Raw genomic sequence first — 23,389 nt, forward strand, 5'->3', positions numbered from 1 at the left:
TCCGTCCATCCCCACCCCCTTTTGTACTGCTTTTGGCCGCCATAAGTGTGGCAGGGTATGCTCAGACGTGAGTCCCTTTCTCACTTTGCCACTGGATTCAAGCAAGCCGGGCTGAAGACGGCTGGAATGCCAGAAACCAGTCCTCGGAAGCTTGTTTCTTGTCCAGGGAAGACATGGCTTGGCAGTTCGGGCTGGACTGTTCCCATGAGGCACAGGGTCAGACTGATTTGCATATAGCCATGTCTGAACTTGGGTGGTAGAGTGGGCTAAAGAACGGTGATGGATTAAACCCAGATCTTTTGACTGGGTGTGAGTGTTTGATTGAATCAGATGCTCCGTCCATCACCACCCCCTTTTATACTACATGTGACAGCATATCTGCATGAGCAAGTATGCCCCTGTGCTGGTCAGTTCCATTGCTGCCAATACAAGTGAACAGGGAAGCCATTTTTAAAAGCATGTGTTGGGCACTGATGAAAACGCGTTCCCTAGCTACGTGATGGCTTCGCTGAAAATAGGGATGCTTGGTATCAAACATCTTGTAGTAATAAACTCACACTGATGCCAGTGGTTGATTTAGTAATAAATGCACACAGAGGGCACCTTATAGGTAGGTGCTGCCTGAAAACCTACCAGCTACTGGTGTGCTGACTGACTGGTTTTAACTAGTCTGCCACCAGAGATGAGTTTCTGACCACCAATGACCACCAATGGTGAAAATCTTTGCTCTCAGTAGGGCTATAAACCAAGCCTGCTCGGCCAAGGGATATGGTATACCACCTCCCACAGGATGACCTGCACATTAGCATTCCAAGGCAGGGGCTTAAAATGGCCTACCGCTGTGGTATGTGAATTTGGTATGTGAATTTGATTTCTCCCACAGGAGAAGAAGCCGATCCCCCTTTGTCCAGAATCATTTGGCACCTGGACAGGTGGGAAAATTAGTCAGACAGGCGAGTCTACAGTCAGGTTAGTGCCACCCCTAAGGTGGGCTATTTGAAGTGAAGGTGCCTTTTCAAAGTTAGCCATCTTGGTGATGGCAAAATCTGGAATTCTGGGACAAGGTTATGACCACCTTCCCCAGGAAGTGGTCATATAGGGGGCGTAGTGTCTCCAAGGGTACGTAGCACATTGGCTATTACCCTACACTCCTCTAACACCCCTAAATTCTGTATTCAGGGGACCCACTGGCACCAGAGAATCAGATCCTGCCGACCAAATGAAGAAGAAGGGCCGAAGAGCCAGGAAAGCAAGAACTGCAGTAGAAGCAACCGACTTGGCACCAGCCCTGCTGGCCTGTTTGAGTATTCTCGACAATTGGGCCAAGGTTGTCTCACCCTGCAAGCTGCTGATCCTCCAAAGCCTGGGAGGAGTGCCAGCACTTCTTCAAAGACACAGGAACTCCTGTGAAACAGTGGAGCTGTTCCCCTGCATCTTGAAAGTACCAAAGACTGAGCTGTGAGGCTCCAAGACCGCGAAAACCCGACACCAGAAAGCGCCACTGCATTAGAGCCTCCTAACCAGAGCTGAAGTGGACCAGTGGTGCCAATGTTGTACCCAGATCCTCCAGACTGGGGTCCTCCCAATGTGTACTTTCAGACATCACCTGTAACAACTGTTTGCAGGTCCCATCTACCATGAGCGCTCCTGGTGATGAAAACCCGAAGACTAAGGGCACCTCTGCATCCGTTGCCCCTGCCACGTGGAGTAGAGGACCAAAGGTGTCACCCTGTCCCTGAGCATTGTGAGGCCTGAGTCCCCCTGTTGGTTCAGCCAGACTGTCCTCCCAGTCCGACACTGCAGCATCTGTTCAAGTTGACTGACCTCCCCTTGGCTTGCACTGGACACCTGATGCTGTTTTGTACCAATGTACTTGGCTGCCCTCGTGCCGCTGGAGGTGATCTGTTGGTGTGCTTTAGACCTTGCCCAATACCCAACTCAAGTCCTGGAGGTTGATCTCGTACGTTGCCGTAAATAACTTGTATGGAGTATTTGTTTTTACTTCCATAAATAACATTGCAGTCCCTGAAAAATGCACTGTCGACTGTTTAAATGCAAAAGTATTTCTCTTGAAAAACATACTTACATGATAGTATTGATTCTGGTGTCTAAACATATATAAAGGTACATGTTATTTTTAGGGCTCGCCTGCTGTGCACATGTGCACAGCTGGAAGCTCTATAGGGGCTTATCCAGTCTTTAACCACCACTGGCGATTCCACTGGCGAATTCTTTGAGTGCATGTGCTTTTTAGGTCATTGCGCAAGCACAAGCCCTAAAAAGCGCGTGCACAATGCCACCAGCCGCCTGCCTGCCTGCCTCGCATTACCACATCAAAGGCAGCTTCTCAGCGTGCGCTCATCCCCTAATTATTCACGGCCGGCCGGCCGTACTTTCAGTTTCACGGCCGCCGGTGCACACTCAGCTCAGGCGCCTGGATTCCTTGCTGCTTGTGGCCTGGACGAATATATTAACTAACTCTCTCTCTCTTTCCATTTCTCTCCTCTCTCTCTGCTCTGTCTCTGATCTTTCTCTCCAACTCCATACATCTCCCTCTTTCTTTCTCTCTTGTTAAGCTGCCGGCTCTTAACGCTCTGTCTGCAGCAAGGCTGTCAACGATATGCATCGCTCATTACATTTGCGGTGTAGGAGTGTGCTTGTTTCCTCCCCCTGCCAGCACGAAAAGAGAATCATGACCACAATGGTTTACATAAATATCAACGCGCCAGGTCAATTTTTTGAGAAAATCGCTACCATTATGATTTGTAATGGTGGCTGCAGGGCATTCGCAAAAATATAATTAAAGTCGCAAGACCGTCATGATACTGGCCAATCCTATTCCTGTATATTTACATTCCTACATTCAAGCACATTGGGCTTTACTGAGTGACGCACTAAGGGCCGGTCTCACCAGCCACTTTTCCTCCTGCCCCCCTCTCATTCCTCCTGCAGTGCCCACGCCGCTCTCTCTGCTGTCGCCATGTTGGAGTTCATAGGTCGGTGTTGGCCGTCCTAAATGCCCCAGTCACTTTTTGAATTATATTATTGTAGTTTTCATTGTGTTTTTCTTCTAGCCACTACAGTTAGCCTAGCGCCGCACCATCACCCACCTCTGCAACTCCTCCCACAACACTGCCTGCTAAGTACACAGACTGTTCGCCGGTATGTGATGCGACTGCATTTCCTCTGACAGCGCCGCAGGGAGTTGTCAGCTGCTTCAGGTTACTTTTGACAAATCAGGAGAGGATAAAAGAAACCACCAGTTTAAGCACATGCACAAGTAACTCTACGTTACGTCTGCCCCACCATCCGTTCTTGATGCAGACAGAATAGTTGCTAAACATTATGTATGTGCTACGTACATAACTCTGCCTTAGTAAAAAGAATTCCATTTTAAATAGCGCTTGTTACAGTTGTACTAATGTACCATTAGTCTAGACGTTAATTCCATTGGCACAGCTTCTGGGAGCTCGCATTCCATCATCAAAGGCATCAGCCTCGCTCTGGCCTCACTTCTCCTCCCCCCTAATTGCTCTCATTCTCCATCTCTTGCCACACGCATCAGTAGGCAGCCCACCCCCTCCCTCTCCATTTGTTTCTATGCCTACTGGTTTTGCAGCACTTGTGAAATCCTTCTGGTGGGTGATGCAAGCGAGGAACATACGTGGTGCACACTCAGCTCAGGCGCCTGGATTCCTTGCTGCTTGTGGCCTGGACGAATATATTAATTCTCCCATCTGGTAGTTATTGTTTGCTGTTCATTTTTTGGGGGGTGATGGGCTACGACACAGTGGACTTCTCTCTCTTTTTTTTTAAGGTATTAAATGAGAAGAAAATGTGTAGAGCAAGAATCGATCATCTAAAGGAATTTTTGCCCCAGCCGTGAACAGGAAATGCTAATTACCATACATCCCTCCAGAATCATTTGCGCACAAAACATCGTGTTTAGGAGGCTGACAGGTAATAGAGTACAGTTCGGAGTTTTGCTCCTGCTTTCTTATTGCCCATTGACACTGTGGTTTGCACACTCTGTCAATTTGTTTTTTATTCTACCACTGGGCAAAGTACCATTAGATGTGTGCTTAAAAATATCAGCAGTACTTATTCACTCGTGCACGGCTCGCTCTTGGATTTATTTTTATTGGCCATTAACTCTGTGGTTTGCGCACTCTGTCAATTTTTTATATTCTCCCATTAGGCAAAGTAACATGTGCTGTGGGCTTAAAAATATCAGCATTCGTTAATCACTCGTGCATGGCTTACTTTTTTTTATCACTTGTGTTTTTTGTTTCTCTCTCTCTCTCTCTCTCTCTCTCTCTCTCTCTCTCTCTCTCTCTCTCTCTCCCTCCCCCCCTCTCTCTCTCTCTCTCTCTCTCCTTCCCTTCCCTTCCCTTCCCTTCCCTTCATTTACTCTCTCTCTCTATCTCTCTCTCCTTCCCTTCCCTTCATTTACTCTATCTCCCCTTATTCCCTCTCTCTCTTTGACTCCCCTTCATTCACTCTCTATCACCTTTATTCTTTTTCCTCTTGCTCTCTTTTCTCTCACTCATTCCCACACTTGACAGGACCAACAGTGGGCGCTTCTTACATACAGGTACAACAGAGCGCGCATCTCACACAGACAGGAACAGGGGCCACATCTCACACAGACAGGAACAGAGGATGCTTCTCACACAGACAGGAGCAACAGAGGGAGCATCTCACAGACAGGAACAACAGGGGGCGCATCTCACATAGACAGGTACAGGGGGCGCATCTCACACAGGCAGGAACAGGGGGCACAACTCACACACACAGGACCAACAGGGGGCGCATCTCACAGACAGGAACAACAGACATCTATCTATCGCCCTCACTCTATCGCCCTCACTCTATCTATTTATCTATCGCCCTCACTCTATCTATCTATCTATCGCCCTCACTCTATCTATCTATCTATCGCCCTCACTCTATCTGTCTATCTATCTATCTATCTATCTATCGCCCTCACTCTATCTATCTATCTATCGCCCTCACTCTATCTATCTATCGCCCTCACTCTATCTATCTATCGCCCTCACTCTATCTATCTATCTATCTATCTATCTATCTATCTATCTATCTATCTCCCTCACTCTATCTATCTATCGCCCTCACTCTATCTATCTATCTATCTATCGCCCTCACTCTATCTATCTATCTATCTATCGCCCTCACTCTATCTATCTATCTATCTATCTATCTATCTATCTATCTATCGCCCTCACTCTATCTATCTATCGCCCTCACTCTATCTATCTATCTATCGCCCTCACTCTATCTATCTATCTATCGCCCTCACTCTATCTATCTATCTATCTATCTATCTATCTATCTATCTATCTATCTATCTATCTATCGCCACTCACTCTATCTATCTATCGCCACTCACTCTATCTATGTATCTATCTATCTATCTATCGCCCTCACTCTATCTATCTATCTATCTATCTATCTATCTATCTATCTATCGCCCTCACTCTATCTATCTATCTATCTATCAGACTCTATCTATCAGACTCTATCTATCAGACTCTATCTGTCAGACTCTATCTGTCAGACTCTATCTATCAGACTCTATCTATCAGACTCTATCTATCAGACTCTATCTATCAGACTCTATCTATCAGACTCTATCTATTGGACTCTATCTATTGGACTCTATCTATTGGACTCTATCTATCGGACTCTATCTATCGGACTCTATCTATCGGACTCTATCTATCTATCTATCTATCTATCTATCTATCTATCTATCTATCTATCTATCTATCTATCTATCGCCACTCACTCTATCTATCTATCGCCACTCACTCTATCTATGTATCTATCTATCTATCTATCGCACTCACTCTATCTATCTATCTATCTATCTATCTATCTATCTATCGCCCTCACTCTATCTATCTATCTATCTATCAGACTCTATCTATCAGACTCTATCTATCAGACTCTATCTGTCAGACTCTATCTGTCAGACTCTATCTGTCAGACTCTATCTGTCAGACTCTATCTATCAGACTCTATCTATCAGACTCTATCTATCAGACTCTATCTATCAGACTCTATCTATTGGACTCTATCTATTGGACTCTATCTATTGGACTCTATCTATTGGACTCTATCTATCGGACTCTATCTATCGGACTCTATCTATCGGACTCTATCTATCGGACTCTATCTATCTATCTATCTATCTATCTATCTATCTATCTATCTATCTATCTATCTATCTATCTATCGCCACTCACTCTATCTATCTATCGCCACTCACTCTATCTATGTATCTATCTATCTATCTATCGCCCTCACTCTATCTATCTATCTATCTATCTATCTATCTATCTATCTATCTATCTATCGCCCTCACTCTATCTATCTATCTATCTATCGCCCTCACTCTATCTATCTATCTATCGCCCTCACTCTATCTATCTATCGCCCTCACTCTATCTATCTATCTATCTATCTATCTCCCTCACTCTATCTATCTATCGCCCTCACTCTATCTATCTATCTATCTATCTATCTATCTATCTATCTATCTATCTATCTATCTATCTATCGCCCTCACTCTATCTATCTATCTATCTATCTATCTATCTATCTATCTATCTATCTATCTATCTATCTATCTATCTATCTATCTATCAGACTCTATCTATCAGACTCTATCTATTGGACTCTATCTATTGGACTCTATCTATCGGATCTATCGGACTCTATCTATCTATCTATCTATCTATCTATCTATCTATCTATCTATCTATCTATCTATCGCCACTCACTCTATCTATCTATCGCCACTCACTCTATCTATGTATCTATCTATCTATCGCCACTCACTCTATCTATCACCCTCACAGCATCACTCTGTGCAACTATTCAACAACAACTGGTTCAAATATGTTCTCTCAATGTTTCAAGCTTTATTACAATTGTCACAAAAATGTTAATATTTCACCTCTGTTCTTGGATTTTCGACACAATAAAATACACTGAACATAAGTCTAAGTCACGTACATACAAAACATGTTGCATTACAAATGCTATAGATGTCACATTTGCAAAAGTTAAAAGTATTGGCATTGTTAATGACAAAGCTATTCATTTTGCTATTTTCAAGACCAACACATAAAAATAAAATTGTCATTTACAAAACCAATAGATCCAACTTTTCTAATGCGAGACCTATTGCATTTCCAATGCTTGTTATAAATTGGTATTAATCTCCTTAGTGGGTCATGTGAATCGTTTATTGACTGCTGTGTGTATTTGCAGATGCTTCACACTCCTCTCTGGTTAGCTAAGGCTGCTCGAACACACTACCCTCTAAAAGAGCACCTTGTGATTGCTCGAGCAAACCATATCCATTCACAAGGGAATACCTGGACCCTTTGCACAGAATAACTCGTTTTGATATACTACATAAAGAGCTGGCTTCCTACTGTGAATTTTCAACCAACTGTTCACCAAGGAATTCACTCCGATTCAACTCTTTTTGATCCAAAAACATGAAGTGTCTGACCTTTGGATTTAATCCAGACTGACAAGATGATTATAGCACACATGCACAATAAACCTTTTTGTGCCAAGCCCAAATTCCTTCCCTGTGTGCATCAATTTATCGCACAATAGTCAAACATGGAGTATATTGAGCCCACCGTCCCTTACCCAGACTAAACCCTTCCTTGCAGTTGTTTTAGCTGGTAATGCGTGCCTTCTGTGGTGCTTTTAAATACACACTCTCATACACGACATGTACACAGCTGCAAAATTTTTCATGAAAACTTAAAATACTTAAAACATGAAACATTTTATAAGGTTTGTGTTGTAAATCTCAAATCTGAGAATTATGATGTTTGCGATTTGCCAACCTCTTGCCAACCACTTCTTCCTTTCCGGCCATCTAATTTTAGAATCACTCTTAAGACTTGCTTGAGAAATAAAATACATCTATAATACATGGAAAATAAGCACAAAACACTACATCACAAATATAGGCTTACACTACACCAGTGAAATCCATAAAAGAGCTCACATAGCTGTTGCCATTTCAGTGTATCCGAGTGCATTCTTTATCCTGTACAAGACAGTGATACATGCCCATCTTAGCTCTTTCTGTAACAGCCAATCTGATAGCTTCTCCTATCAATCCTAGAGTAGCCCTTCAGTTCAAAGTGAAGGTTTGTGAGCCCCTGAGACACTCTTTTCACTGCATGTCACTCCTACAGAACGCAGACACTGCTGCCCTGGGACAGTTTATGCCCTGGTGCTGAGACAATGCTTGAGTGCCCAAAGGCCGTAAGTGGTAGTTGCATTGTAGTGTGCAATGTTGATGCCACAGATACTTTCAGACATAATTCGGCCTATTGGCAGCAGTGCCAGCAATTCCACTGCCACATTTGGTCCATTATCGGGTTCACCTGTGCTGTCAAGGGAGCAACTGATGAGGAGACGTGTATGAGGCATTGATTGGACAATTGATTTGAGAATGCCCTGCACAAGCAACACTTCCACAACAAGACACACAAACACAAAGTCATTCTTCCCCAGAAAGGTTCTATTGAAATGAAATGTTGCACCATAATAGAAGCTAAGTAGGAGCTTTGTAAGAATCTACCATAGCTGTGACATGCACGGAAGTAAACTAAGCATTTCCTCAGAGTAGCATTATCTAGCAGTTTCTTGACCTGTTACTAACCAAATCCTTGCTGTTACAGATTTTGCAAAAATAATCTTGGGAAAAGGGGGAACTCGTTTGAGGGTGAAGTAAAGGTTCCTTCTGAGTGCCCAAAACTGGGAGATTACTGGGAAAAAGTTGGGAGCATACTGAATGAGGTTACGGAGAGACGCTTAACATTTGACATGGCAACATGTATACTGCACTGGTTTCCTCACACCTCCAAGACAAAGTGGACTAGTACATTTGTGGACTTGGGGTTATTGCTAGCTAAAAGGGAAATAACAAGGCATTGGAAGTCGAAGGAGGGCCCCAATAGCAAGAGATGGAAGGCTGAGATGCAAAAGTGGGCCAGTAGTGAGAGTACACTCAGATTTCAACAGGCACGGCGTCTGAATAATGAGAAAGCGCTTTAATCTGCAAACGCCTGGGAAATGCTGGTACAGTCTCTGGCTGATCTCCACTCAGACGAGGAATAGGTAGAGACTCTTATGCTTGGAAAGTCCCCTTGAAAGGTACATTGTGGAAAACGCTACATCGCAGTGCACGTACACAATAAGGTTTGAATTCAGTGCTTAATGTATAACACACCGGTGGGGAGGGCTAGGGGGGAACCAGGACTGGGGTTAGGAATAGTATAAGTAAGATGTTTAAGATACTTATCATTTAGTAATGTTACGTGGCGATAAGCATATCATCAGGTCCTGATCATATAGATCTCATATGTATCATTTGATGGCTCAACTGTGATGTGCTGGGAAGGGGTTATAGGAAGATTTGAGAGAGGATGGCTGTGGATGACATTGTATTTTGTAACTGGTCGATATGAAAATAATAAAAAATGTTTTCAAAAAAGAAGTAAAGGTTCCTTGTTACCAGTGAACGGACGGAGCACATGCAAAAATAGGGTGAGTAATCTAAATTAAGATAATATGGTGTAGGGCACCATTAAAAACAAAGCAGCTTTTGCCAAGCTCCCGAATAACCAATTGTCGCCAAGGAAGGGTCAGAATGCAGCAAAGTAATTGTTAGAAATGGGATTTTTGGCAGGCTAGGGCATGTGCCAAAGCAAGGCAGAAACCACCACTCTAGTCAGGATAAGGGAGTTATATTCCTAAAATAACCCCTGCTCCCCCCTTGGTAGTTTGGCACGAGCAATCAGGCTTACCTTAAAAGCAGATTGTAAAGCATTTGCACATAACCAACAGTAATACAGTGTAAGCACTACAAAAGGGCACCACACCAGTTTAGAAACATATCCAACATTTTTATATACTTAAGACAAGACCAAATATGATAAAAATCCACCATACAGTGCTTCAAAATCTTCTTCTATCAAAATATGCCTTAAAAATAGTTCCTTAATGTCGATAGCTCTGTCCGGGGCTATCACGGCGTCGTAAACAAACAAATTCAAACAGTTCTGGCTGACCGCGGTGTCGTGAGCCAGCTATGGTGTCGGGAAGACCCGCAAACAGTACCTTTCAGAAATGCAGGCTGTCTGCGACTCTCGTGGAGCTTCCGAAACCACGGCGTCTGCAGGCGTCGGTTCCGGAAGTCGGTGCAGGAGTTGTCGGGGCCCTCGAAGTCACACACGTTGCAGGTCGATTTCCTTTCTGTTGGAGTCAGGAGCGCTGACGTCGGCAGGCGTCGTGTGCTGCGGTGCGAAGTGCAGTGGTGCGGTGCCCTCAGGTCGCCGTGTGAGCAGCGGCTCGTGTCGGCATCGGATGGCGTCATCGGTGAGACCAGGGTCGCAGTGCGAGATGAAGGCAGTGCTCGTCACCGTGCTGGCAGGTCACGGTGCAAGCAGCGGCGTCATCGTTGCTGAAGCACTGTCGTCGACTGACGAACTGGAGTCGATGGTTCCGTCGTCGGTAGGCCAAGGCTGAGGTGCGGGATGAGGGCGGTGTGTTGAGATATCTACGAGCGGTGTCCTCGAACCACGGTGCAAGCAGCGGCGTCAATTTCGGTGTGGAGCGGCATCTTCGGGGATAAAAAGGCTTCGTCGTGAAGCGAGGCGGTGCAGAGTGCGGTGCCCACAGGTTGCGGTGCGAGCAGCGGCTCAGTGGCGGTGTCAGCAGGCATCGTAGGGGAGACCAGGGTCGCAGTGAGGTGTTGTGGCGATGCCCTCTGTGATGCCAAGGCATCGTCGTGAAGCGAGGCAGTGCGGAGTGCAGTGCCCACAGGTCGCGGTGTGAGCAGTGGCTCAGTGGCAGCATCAGCAGGTGTCGTCAGTGAGACCAAAGTCACAGTGCGGCATTGCGCCTGTGCCCTCTGCGGTGCAGTCAGGACACAGAGTCGGCAGCGGCGTCCTAGACGTCGTTGAGTTGCTTTTCCTCTGTTGCAGCACAAAACACACAGTCACCAGTGCTGCGGGCAGAAGAGCTTGAAGTCTTTGTTGTTCCTGAGACTTCTTGAACAGAGGGCAAGCTCTACCTCAAGCCCTTGGAGAAACTCACATAGCAGATTGCAGACATTTTAGTCCAATCCTTTCACTGCTCCAGACAGAAGCAGCCACTGCAGGCCAACACAGCAAAGCACACAGCAAAGTGGTAAGTCCTCCTCACAGCTTCTCCAGCTCTCCTTCTTGGCAGTCTTCTTGATCCAAAAGAGTTCTAAAGTTCAGGGTCGGGCCCTAGTATTTGTATCCAAAAATCATTTGATCCTCCAGCCAGAGGGTGTCTTGAACCAGTTCTGCCTTCTCTGGTGTTATTTACCGGTAGGGGGTGGAGACGGCATTGTCAGAGGCAGACCAGGCCCTTTGAGGTGCAAGGAAATCTCCTCCCTCTTCCCCAATCGCAGCCCGGGTCTATTCAGCCCTTTCCTGACCTACCTAGAATATCGGGGGCTACCCTTTCCCAGTCTGTGCACGGGCCAAGTCGACATGACAGTTACAAACTGCGCGCAGACTCTACAATGGCAGGTCTGAGGTACCTTTTTAGGGCCACTCAGGTGGGTGGCACAATCAGTACTGCAGGTCCACTAGTAGCATTTGATTTACAGGCCCTGGCACACTCAGTGCACTTTACTGGAGACTAACAAGTAAATCAAATATCCAATCATGGAAACACCAATCCATAACACTTTACACAGAGAGATATGCGCTTTAGCGCTGATTAGCAGCAGTAAAGTGCCCAGAGTCCTAAAACCAACACAAAGAAGTCAGGAAACAAGAGGAGGAAGAAGCAAAAAGTTTGGGGATAACCCTGCAAAAAGGGCCATTTCCAACATTAACAATAACAGATTTGAATACTTAGCATTTTAAAGCTACCACCCACATCAATATGTACACACATCACCCTCACAGATGCCTCACTCTCGCAGACCACACCCCATGATACCACAAGTCAGGCTGGGTAAAAGAGATGCATTCTCACTTTTTGCTTTTAATGTGTTCACACTACAGAGTGCTGTCTACATGCAAACAGCATTGCTACACAAACTACAGTTTGCACTACAACCACAAATAGCACTATTAAATGAACATGAAAAGCTTTTGATATTAATTATTGAAACCCAATTTCATCAAACCCTTATCACTACTTAAAGGCAGACCTCATGGAATGGAGCCAGTTGTGTGGTATGGCCCTCAACTCGGAGGGAGAGGATGGTATTCAGAGTGATTCAACATCCAGTGGGGCTACTACGGAAGGAGGGGCAAACCGGGATGGAACGGACTTGGGGAACTGAGCCTAATGAATACCCCCCGATAATTATATTGTACTAACGTGCTGCTCATAATGTGGTCTCATTGTTGATTCTACTGTAGCTTGATTTGAAACGTAGCCCTGTTTGCCTCTGGAACAGTGTACAAATGCCAATGCATTATTATATGCTGTAATGTTGATTGTTTGAATAAATTATAAAAAGTAAAATCAAAAATAAAGTTTAAAAAAATATATATTAAAAAACACCCTTATCACAGACTACCAGTACATTATTCTGAGCAATGGCTCAGAGCAAACTAGCTGCAACTGGATACAGACTAGTGAATGCGCCCAGTTAGAGAAGCCAGCGAAGGCATCAATTTTCCTTTCCTATGAAAGTTTTCAAATAACTTCTAGCAAGTTAAGAGACAGACTAAGCAACAAAATAAAACTATCTACCAACTTACTGTGATAGGGGTCACCTTCTTCTTTTCGAAGCTCAGCTTTCGTTCTATGAATGTTGCACTGCTGTTGTCTTTGAAAAAGTTCAGATTGTGAAGTTCTTCCATCACCTGAGTCTGGACTTCGTTGATATTGGTGGGCAGAGGCTGAAATATACACAAGATCATGATTGGCGATAAGCCAACTTGTCATTCTAGGCAAATCTACTACTCAGTTGCTTTTTTGTATTTGAATGTAATATTGTGCAGGTAACTTAGAGGGCAATGCATAGCATCAACTCATCATGTCTAGTGGTCAACAGATGGATTTCGACCGGCACTGAACCTGGAAGAAATGCTTACCAGCATTGGCACCTTGGGACGCGAGGTGGACTGCAGAGCTGTGAGCATGAGGTCCCTCAAGAGAGAAACGAAGCAGTGCAGGCAGTTATGTAAAATGGTCCTGGCGGCTGTATTGAACACCTGAAGCTCCTCCACCAGCTGTGTATTGAGAGCCTCAAAATCTTTCCTAGACAAATCCAGCGCCTCTCCAGAAGATTTCTGTGGGTGGCTTTTGTAGTCCAGCAGTTTGTCGTAGCGTTTCTGAATGAGCTTCTGTGGCCCTGGAAACATGGCCTGTAGTGTGGTGAGTGGCGTCCAGACCATCCGGTCCATCTGGAGTCTCTGGTGGGTTACAAGTCAGAAGAAATTATCAATTAGCACAACTTCATAGGATACAGGTCCCACAGTATTGACAGACAAAGTTTAATTACAAAAGGATGTTTGCAGGGGCAACTCTCTGCTCTTGTATGCATACAGAGGCAGGGACCAACATAGATTGCAAAGCTCTATGTAAGGTGGTCCCAGATAGTTACATGCAGCAAAAGATTTTTTTTTCACTTCACTAGTCACAAACCCTACTTTTACAATGATCAGTTTTCAAAGAGATTTTGTTATGCGGCGGAATTAACATCTGGGCATTCTAAACCTTTACAAATCATTTTTTTTGTGTTGGAATTTTTTATTAAAAAGTTTTTAGAGGAAAATACAGAAATACGTACATATGTAAATAGATAATAAAATAAGATATGAAAATGATATCATTATACATAGGATATAATGGATGTGGAAAAGCAAAAATAGCAAATATTCTATAAGCTATAAAGCAAAAAATAGCAGGAAAGAAGAAAGCGAAAAAATGAAAGGAAAAGAGAAAAGAAAGGAAAAAGAACAAAGAATCCCAGAGAAACAAGAGAAAGGAGAAAAGGAGATGAGACCAAGATACAAATCATTTTTAAAGTGGACAGAGCCTTCTGCCTCAGGCAGTCTCTTAACACATTTGCTCTCAGAAACTGCTCTGAGTCAACAGGGAACACAAACAGGTCTTTCCCTTTCACCATTGTTCCTAAAAGACCATGTTGAATGTAAATTATACTGAGTTATTGTTCTGTAAATTCCATGTTAAAATTAAATAATTAGAACGAAAGCAACTTACTTATTGGTTGCCAAAAAACAGAACACAATCATATACAATCCATAAGGTACCCACCCGCGTGTCACTATCGGCTTCCCTCTGTACAAAGACACAGTCCTGAAACTTCACACACAAAAATGTACATAGCCATCCTTGGAATGCGCTACTGTCTTCAACAGCTCCACAAACTCAATGAGCTTCAAAAATTGTGACAAGACTTTTTAGCCCATTTGTGAAAAACTCCTGTTTTCTCGACAATACTTTTCCTTTCACTTCTTCATTATCTACACTCAGCCTTGCTCTACCAGAGAGCACAAACTGAGCTATGAGCTGGACTATCACCCAGAAGCTCATACAGGGCTTCACCTGCAGTATCCGAAGTGCCAGCCTAGAAGCACAGACTTTCATGTACCTTCTCTTTCACTTTTCTTCCCCTCATTGACATTTATAGGCACACCATAAGCCTTTGACTGAGGGCCTCTGAAAGTCTATTTGTTTTCAGAAGATATATCTTCTTTTTTTGTTCAGACACACTTTTCCTCTCACACTCCTTCGTGGTGGTGGGGTTTTCTTGCCCACCACTATTCCTCAGTCTTACATCAGGAATACCTTTTCTTCTGAATACGTTGTAATTAAAACAATGTCAAGTCAAGTCAAGTCATAAAATTTGTATAGCGCACTACATACCCAGAGGGTTTCAAGGCGCTTAGGAAGGGGAGGAGGATTATTTGTCAAATATCCACGTTTTAAGCTGCTTTCTGAACGCTAGGTGATTCTGGGTGAGGCGAAGGTAAGCGGGGAGTGAGTTCCATGTTTTGGCAGCCAGGTATGAAAAGGATCTGCCTCCCATGGTGGTCTTGTTGATGCGAGGTACAGTGGCGAAGGCTTGGCTGGAAGAGCGAAGTTGGCGGGAGGGGGTGTAGAAGGACAGTCGAGAGTTGAGGCAGTCTGGTCCGATGTCGTAGAGTGATTTGTGTGCGTGGGTAAGCAGTCGGAAAGTGATCCTCTTATTGACGGGTAGCCAGTGGAGGTCTTTAAGGTGACCAGAGATGTGTTCGTTGCGTGGGATGTCTAATATGAGCCTGGCTGAGGCGTTTTGGATTCGTTGTAGTTTCTTCTGGAGTTTAGCGGTGGTACCTGTGTAGAGGGTGTTTCCGTAGTCCAGTCGGCTCGTGACTAGAGCGTGGGTGACTGTTTTCCTTGTTTCGGAGGGGATCCAGCGAAATGTTTTTCTGAGCATGCGAAGAATGTTAAAGCAGGAAGAGGATACGGCGCTGACTTGTCTGTTCATTGAGAGTGAAGAATCCAGGATGACGCCAAGGTTCCGTGCGTGGCCTGTCGGGATGGGTGCTTTTCCGAGGGCTTCCGGCCACCAGGAGTCGTCCCATGCAGAGGGGGATGTACCTAAGATGAGGACTTCTGTTTTGTCTGAGTTCAGTTTCAGACGGCTTTGTTTCATCCATTCGGCGACTTCTTTCATTCCTTCTTGTAGGTTAGTTTTGGCGGTGCTGGGGTCCTTGGTGAGAGAAAGGATCAGTTGAGTGTCGTCCGCGTAAGAGATGATGTTGAGGTTGTGTTGGCGGGCGATGGCCGCGAGGGGGCTCATGTATAGGTTGAAGAGGGTGGGACTGAGTGAGGATCCTTGAGGTACGCCGCAGATGATTTCAGAGGCCTCGGACTTGAATGGTGGGAGGCGGACTCTCTGGGTTCTTCCGGTTAGGAACGAGGTGATCCATTCCAGTGCTTTTCCTTGGATTCCGATGTTTCTGAGGCGTTGTAAAAGGGTGCTGTGGCAGACTGTGTCGAATGCTGCAGAGAGGTCGAGGAGGATGAGGGCGACTGTGTCTCCATTGTCCAGTAGAGTTCGAATGTCGTCTGTGGCTGCGATGAGGGCGGTCTCAGTGCTGTGTTTGGCTCGGAAGCCAGATTGTGAGGGGTCGAGTGATTTGTTGGCTTCGAGGAAGGCGGAGAGCTGGTTGTTGACGGCTTTCTCGATGACTTTGGCCGGGAATGGAAGAAGCGAGATGGGGCGGTAGTTTTTGAGTTCGGTGGGGTCTGCTGTTGGTTTTTTCAGAAGGGCGGTGAGTTCAGCGTGTTTCCAGTCTTCTGGGAAGGTAGCGGAGTTGAAGGAGCAGTTGATGACGTCTCGGAGGTGAGGAGCTATGACGGAGTCTGCTTTGTTGAAGATGTGGTGAGGGCATGGGTCTGTGGGGGATCCAGAGTGGATGGAATTCATCAGGCGGATGGTGTCCTCAGTGGAGATTGGGTTCCAGGCGTTAAGGGTGTTTACGGGGGGAAGATGGTCAGCAGATGGTAGGGTGGGTTGGCTTCCGGGTTGGTTGTCAAAGCTGTTGTGGATGTCAGCAATCTTGTTGTGGAAAAAAGAGGCTAGGGAGTCGCAGAGGGTTTGAGAGGGGGTGATGTCGTTGGAGTTGGCCGAGGGGTTGGAAAATTCCTTGACGATGTTGAAAAGTTCCTTGCTGTTGTGGGCGTTGTTGTCAAGTCGATCCTTGAATGCTGTTTTCTTGGCTTTTCGGATCAGTTGGTGGTGAGTACGGGTGGCGCTTTTGAAGGCGTCCTTGTTGCTGGTGGATGGGTCTTTTTTCCAGGCCTTTTCAAGGGAGCGGCACAGTTTCTTGGATTTTTTGAGATCATCGTTGAACCATGAGGCCTTCTTGTTGCCAAGTTTGTGTTGACGTTTTTTCAGTGGTGCTAAGGTGTCGGCGGTGTTGGATAACCAAAGGGTGAGGTTGGAGGCGGCTTCGTTGGCGTTAGAAGAGAGGGCTGGGGAGGTTCGAAGGAGCGATGTGGAGATCTGATCCGTGGTGATTTTGTTCCAGTTTCTTTGTAGAGTTGGTTGGAGGTGGATGATGGGTTTCGGCTTGTTGTAGGTGAAGTGAACGCAGCTGTGGTCAGTCCAGAGGAGATCCGTAGTGTGGCTGAAGGAGACATGGTTGCTGGAGGTGAAGATGGGGTCGAGTGTGTGACCTGCGATGTGGGTGGGGGAGGTGACCAGTTGTTTAAGTCCGAGGTTGGCGAGGTTGTCCAAGAGGGTGGCGGTGTTGCGGTCGTTGATCTTTTCAAGGTGGAAGTTGAGGTCTCCCAGAAGGATGTAGTCTTTGGAGGGGAGCGCGTGTGGGGTGATGAAGTCCGTGATGTCTTCACTGAATTTTGCGCGGGGTCCTGGTGGTCTGTAGAGGAGGGTGCCTCTAAGAGTTGTATTGGGGTCGATGTGGATCTGGAAGTGAAGGTGTTCGGAGTTAGCGAGGTTGGCGTCGGAGCTGGTAGAGATGCGGATGGATTTCTTATGGACGATAGCGATTCCTCCTCCTGTATGGTCGGTGCGGTCCTTGCGTGTGATCTTATAGTCATCAGGGATAGCGATGGCGATGTCAGGGGCCATTCTGGTAACGGCTGTTACACTCCTGGTCCCCAACGACTTCAGAGCTCAATTAACAACAAAACAAATTGCAAAAACCCTCCTTGAACCATAAAAGGACCCATTTGTCCACTCAACACATCAATCTCAAACAGCCTTTTTCCACATATTTTTCCATTGTCTTTCAGCTGTAACCTACTCTCAATATTGTGTTTCATTTTGGCGATTTCTAGAGAACATTGGTGTACTCTATAGAAAAACTTCCATCTCACTGAATTTCCTGCATTAAAAAAGACCACATCCATACATAACTCATTTATGATCATCTAAGAGTTTTCTCACAAACGTCTCCTCTTCAGCCTCTAAGCAGAAAACATCCTTCTCTAATGGACACTTGTCCCAGTGTTTGCCAAACACTGCCCCCTCCATGACAGTGCACACCAGCACCATGTCTTGCTTGCTCTCCTCCTTTCTTCATCCCAGATCAGTTATATTTACAACTATTCTTCCTTGCAATTTTAAACTCTGGATACATGCTCCACAATAAAGTCTGGCTGCCATCGTGTGACCCAACAGCCATTCATACTTCGGGTCCTGGAGAGGCTGATGGTCAGTTCCAACATTAGATTTGACACAGTATGTCAGTCCTAAATGTGAAACAGCACATCAATGCCAGGTCCTCCTTTTTGGTACCTGAATGCTTTATTCAGACCAAATCAAGGAGCTGGAAGCAAAAGCAATGATGGTGTTTTCAGCTTCAAGGCTTGTTCCCAACTGGAAACTCCAAACAAGTATGAGATCCCATAAGTGGAGATGTTGCATGTAAATCCAGAGTTATACCATTGCAAACTGGGAACCTTGTATATACTTTTTGCCTTCCTACGCCCCTCTACACAACCCTCATTCCATCTGAATTCCACCCCCTTTCTTAATTACCTAATTTACACAGGCTGTCAACTTTTAAGGAATGCATGGAAAATTTGGCAAAACCTAGAAATTACAATTCCAAAAAATGTTAATTACTTTCTGGAACTAGTGTTTTTCTCTGGTGGTCTTGGATCTTTCTTTAGGTTTCACACCCTTTAATTCGAGAAATACCACGTTTAGAAAGTTGGCATTGTCTTACTTTAATCATTTGGTGCCTGATGCCTTGTCTAATCAGTCTGGGGTGGGTGACAGCTGGGCTTTGTGTACTCCCCCTAGACAGCCAAACACAAAGGGATTTAGGTGTGACTTGACTTGATGGGCTATCATGAGATGATGGGAGGGAGGAGCTAGACACAGCTTCACCTCAACACCTCAATAGGCTGTGTCCTGCCCCAACATAAAGGGCTAAATACTCCCTTGTAGTGAGCCTGGAGCCAAGGCAGGAAGAGAGGACCTCTGTGCACTTTAAAGACCTGTCTTTGTAGTCTCCCCACCTCAAAGGCCAAACCGGGTATAATACTTGACCTCTGACACCATCACTTCAGTACACTTCTGAACCAGTGAAGACTACCAGGAAGAAGGACTGCTGTTCTGCTAAAGGACTGCCACTCTGCTGGACTACTACTCCACTAGACTGCTTCTGCTGCCTGCTGTTACCCTTCCTGGGTGAAGAAGACTGGACCTGCATCACTTGAACCCAGAGTGACTCTAAGGGCTAGCTGGGCCCCCTGATCTGAAGTCAGGGACCCAAAAGACTTCCAACATACCTGCTTCTGCACATAGACTCTGCCATGTGTGAGTCTCCCCTGCCAAGTGACGTCACCCCAAGCCTGCCCCTTGGAAGTGGGGCTAAGGTGCTTGCTTTATCAAACCCACGCAACTGCTGTCAAACTGTTGCATTGCCGGCATTGTGTGGACCAGAATTGGCGCATCACCTCTGCTGCGTGGATCTGCCCAACGCATCGCCTTCAGAACCACCAATGCATGACTCTCTGCCTGGCACAAGGTCTTCGTATCTCCGAGGATGGCTTCTTCGACGACGAATCTCCGCATCGCAACTCATTGGAGCGGACACAGCGCTGCTTCTGCGTGGATCAGGAATGGTGCATTGCCGCCACTGCATAGATCACCACCAACACATCTCTACGGCTGCACCCTGCATCTTCTTCGTTAACGCAGCCAGGATTAAGATTCTGTTTTTCAGCAGGCATCCCTGGGTCCCTGTATCCGGCCCGTGCTCCATCGTGGTCAGACAGAACTTTTGATTTTTTCCCTGTCCAGCACGAATGGATATCCCAGTCCAGCACGAATAGATTTCCCAAATAAGCCCTTATTTCTTTTAAGCACTTATATACATTTTTTTCTTTCAAAATTCATATCTTATTGGATTTTATTTCGTTTTGGTCTTTTATTTTTAAATTAAATTAAGTTCTATTTTTCTAACATTTATGTGGGGCTTTCACGTTTTACTGTTTAAAGTGTTGCACAAATACTTTACACATTGCCTCTAAATTAAGCCTGATTGCTCTGTGCCAAGCTACCAGATGGTGAGCATAGATTAATTTAGGGTATGCTTGGTTGGTACCCCGACTAGGACTGTGGCTGCTGATTTTCTAGGGCTCATGACCCAGTCAAACAGCAACCCAATTTCTAACAGATTGCTTCTGTTTCCATTAATAGGCATTTGGAAAACCACAGACCATGGTAAATCTGCCATATCCATAGTTGAAAGATTACCTCTGAATTGCCCTTTGGGAAACTCCGATATGGAAACATGGCGGAAATGGTGGAAAAAAGGTCAAAGGTCTTTCCCATGCAGCCAAACTCCAAGGGACAGGGAATGTGAGTATTCAAGAGTGGGTGTCCACATTAGATGTATATTTACAGGGCCTGCACATATTGATGGACATTCTTTCAGGATGAAGGGACGCGTGAAAATGAGGCAGTGAAGTCTACTTACAAATGTTCCCAATTTAGTGAAAACGCTGCAACAGATTTATTTTTATTTATTTTATGTTTTAACAAATTAAGTGTTTGCGCGATCTCTAAAGATGGCCCCCAAAGGAAACCTTTTCAAATAAGTCAACATTTCAAATGATCACCATCAATGTGTCCTACCCTTCGTTAATAAAGTGCAAGCCTAACTGCTTCTAATTTTTTTTTAACTCTTTCCAGGTCTTCTGCTTATTCGTCATCTCTTTCTGAGAGGCAGTTTCAAACATCGTTCTCTTCCACTTCCAATCAGAACTTCAACGATGTAGTTGTCTTCTTATTGCCAACATTTTGGCATGCAGTGCTATTACACAGTGCCACAATACATTTCTCCCCTGGACACAACTTTGTACTAGTACTTCAGGTATCATAAGGAAGAAAGCATCGACAGAGAGAATAGGCATTGTTTCTAAAAGGCTGAGCTACTGACTTTGCCAATACTTATTGCCAGTTGCATGTTTGCGCATGCCTCATGATACATGCGTAACTGGCAATACTGAAATGATAATTCTTTAAAGAAAAAGTGATTCCAAGGTGGTGGCCAAGGTCCACGCATGGGCTAGAACTCCTGTCACCCATTTTTAGGTCTCGTTAGAGCCAGCGCATGCGCTGGTCTGGCGAGACATTTAGTGAGTGGCTTTTAAAAGTGCCCACATAGGCTATTGCTAGCCACAAGCTTGCGGTTATGCGTGCGCAGCCGCCAACTTTCAGCGCCTGATCGCGATTGCGATCAGTTTCACTTTCGCGCGCACACAACTCCCGCTTCTCCCACACCACAGATCGCAACTCACGCGGCCCCTCGCGCGCGACCAATGCTTGTTTCTCATTTCTGAGATTCAATCACCTCATGTTTAATGACCTTCCCAAGGACGTATGGGACCAATAATAATGAAAAATACCGATAGGTAACTGGGCATTCAATGAACTGAAAGCTTCCAAACCTCTCTCGCTTCAACTGACAAACTCGGACAGTAAACCTGAACTCCTTCATGATGGCCTCCTCATTGGATCACATAAGATATTAATTTCTCGATTTGGCCTTTTTCTATCTCAGCCATTGGTAGTCTACAGGTGAAATATGTCCCTCTTCACGCCCAGGCAAGTGGAAAAGTCGTCACGGGATCCCTATAGAAATTTTTTATGGCTCCATCTTAAGCTTGAAACGAACGACGGTCACATTCGCACAGTCTTGTATCTACTTTGCTCAAGGACAACGCTGTCAAAACGATAAAAATATTCCATTGTGTGATACTGGTTATAATAATAGTTTTGTAATTAGGTGAAATACTGAAATATGACAGTATAAATATTTCATCAATACCTTTCTTACAATACTAAAATATATTTATTTTAAAGATCTCTGATCAATTATAACATCTTATAGGAAATGTTTTATAATCTTTTGATATCTTCATCGATCCCTATTTCATTCACTACAAATGGCACCATTTAAAGATGGCTGCTAGCTCTCCCATTATCCCAAGGTGGCACAACCCATTTCTATGATAACGCCTGCGCCTATCTCCCGGGAGACATCCCGGATGCCATGCCTCTGCCTGCCCTGACCCCGCCTCTCAGATCAGCTGCTGAATGTTGCTCTGACTGTAAGTGTTGGGGTACGGCAGGGGTAAGTAGAGCTGCACCGGGGTTGTAGGGGGAGACATAGAATACCCAGTCGGGGACGCTCCTGTAGCCTCTGGGGCCCCGACATGGGTGCCCTGTGCATCCGCTGAGGGTTCTTCATTATTGTGACATTCCCCAACCCTGGGGCCATAGCTGGGGTACTTCACCCTGATGTGCCTGGGGTGGGAGTAGGGCTTCAAGCTCTGGGGTCCTGCCTGCTTCAGATCTGGGCCCCCACTGGAGGCTGTAGCAGCAGCAGCAGCAGCAGCACTCAGACAAAGCTGCTGATCTTGGCCTTGGTTGGTGATGCTCTTGCCCCGGGTCTTTTCTGAGAGACGTCCAGGCCTTGTCACCCTGCCGGGGGTGGTCCAGCATGACTTTTGATGAGGCATTACCCTGCTGTGATTTCCAAGTTTCCAGCTCTGTCGTGGAGGGTTACCCTACCCTTGCTTCTTGTAGGTGAATTACCATGCCCTGCCTCCTTGCTTGGAGGGGTGTTTTTTTTGTCATTCCTGCTTGCTAACGATGGCTCCTTGTTGGGGGACAAGGGGTGTCGGTGGTGGCAACTATTCTGCCTCTGGTTCTTGCACATTAAGTATCTTTCTCTAGCTCCTCGAATTGGCATTCTCTCAACCTTGCATCTTTTATCCTTCCCTGGTCCAATACTGGAGGTACAATTCAGTCCAGAAGGATATCCTGTTTTCATTGGTGCCAGCGTTTTGATGATTTGCCACGTACCCCAGAGTGTGGATGCTCCAGCTTTAAGTCGCTGCTTGAGCGCGCTTTAGACCTAGGCTGCTGATTGGTGATGCCCAGGGTCACTTCTTGAAGTTCCATTAGGCCATTACTTTGAGATGTTCAGCTGTGGGCCCCTGCTAGCACCCCACCCTCCACTCGAGGAGCGCCAGCTCTGGCTCTATACTGGTAATGTGCAAGTCCGGGGTCCCATCTAGGTGGGTGATTGGGCTTTGAAGGGAAGAGGATTCAGGAATGGTGGAGTGTACTGGAACAATGTCCCTGCTGACAGTGTGTGTGTTCGCCAGATTGGTCTCCCTGTTTCGAGGTGCACTATCACATTTTGTTAGTGGACTCTGAACGTGCTTGGAGTAAGGGGCAGTCTGACCTGGGCTCCCTCTGACAGCAACTTTAGGCGCTTTTTAAAAAAAATTCTTTACACGTTTTCTTATTTTCTTTGCCACTGTGCGC

General features: G+C 45.5%; 1 protein-coding gene across 1 annotated transcript in view; it reads right to left on the reverse strand.

The window, feature by feature from the left end:
* The window catches only part of ARHGEF38 (Rho guanine nucleotide exchange factor 38), a 459,846-nt gene that overhangs the window by 26,617 nt on the left and 409,840 nt on the right, over positions 1-23,389 (reverse strand). Inside the window, exons 10-11 of the mRNA XM_086962037.1 lie at positions 13,152-13,472; positions 12,816-12,956 (exon numbers count right to left, since the gene is read on the reverse strand). Coding sequence (XP_086818163.1) covers positions 12,816-12,956; positions 13,152-13,472 — 462 coding nt within the window. The remainder of the gene's footprint in view (positions 1-12,815; positions 12,957-13,151; positions 13,473-23,389) is intronic.

Source organism: Lissotriton vulgaris, chromosome 3_1, assembly GCF_964263255.1.
Source record: "Lissotriton vulgaris chromosome 3_1, aLisVul1.2, whole genome shotgun sequence".
Classification (NCBI taxonomy): domain Eukaryota; kingdom Metazoa; phylum Chordata; class Amphibia; order Caudata; family Salamandridae; genus Lissotriton; species Lissotriton vulgaris.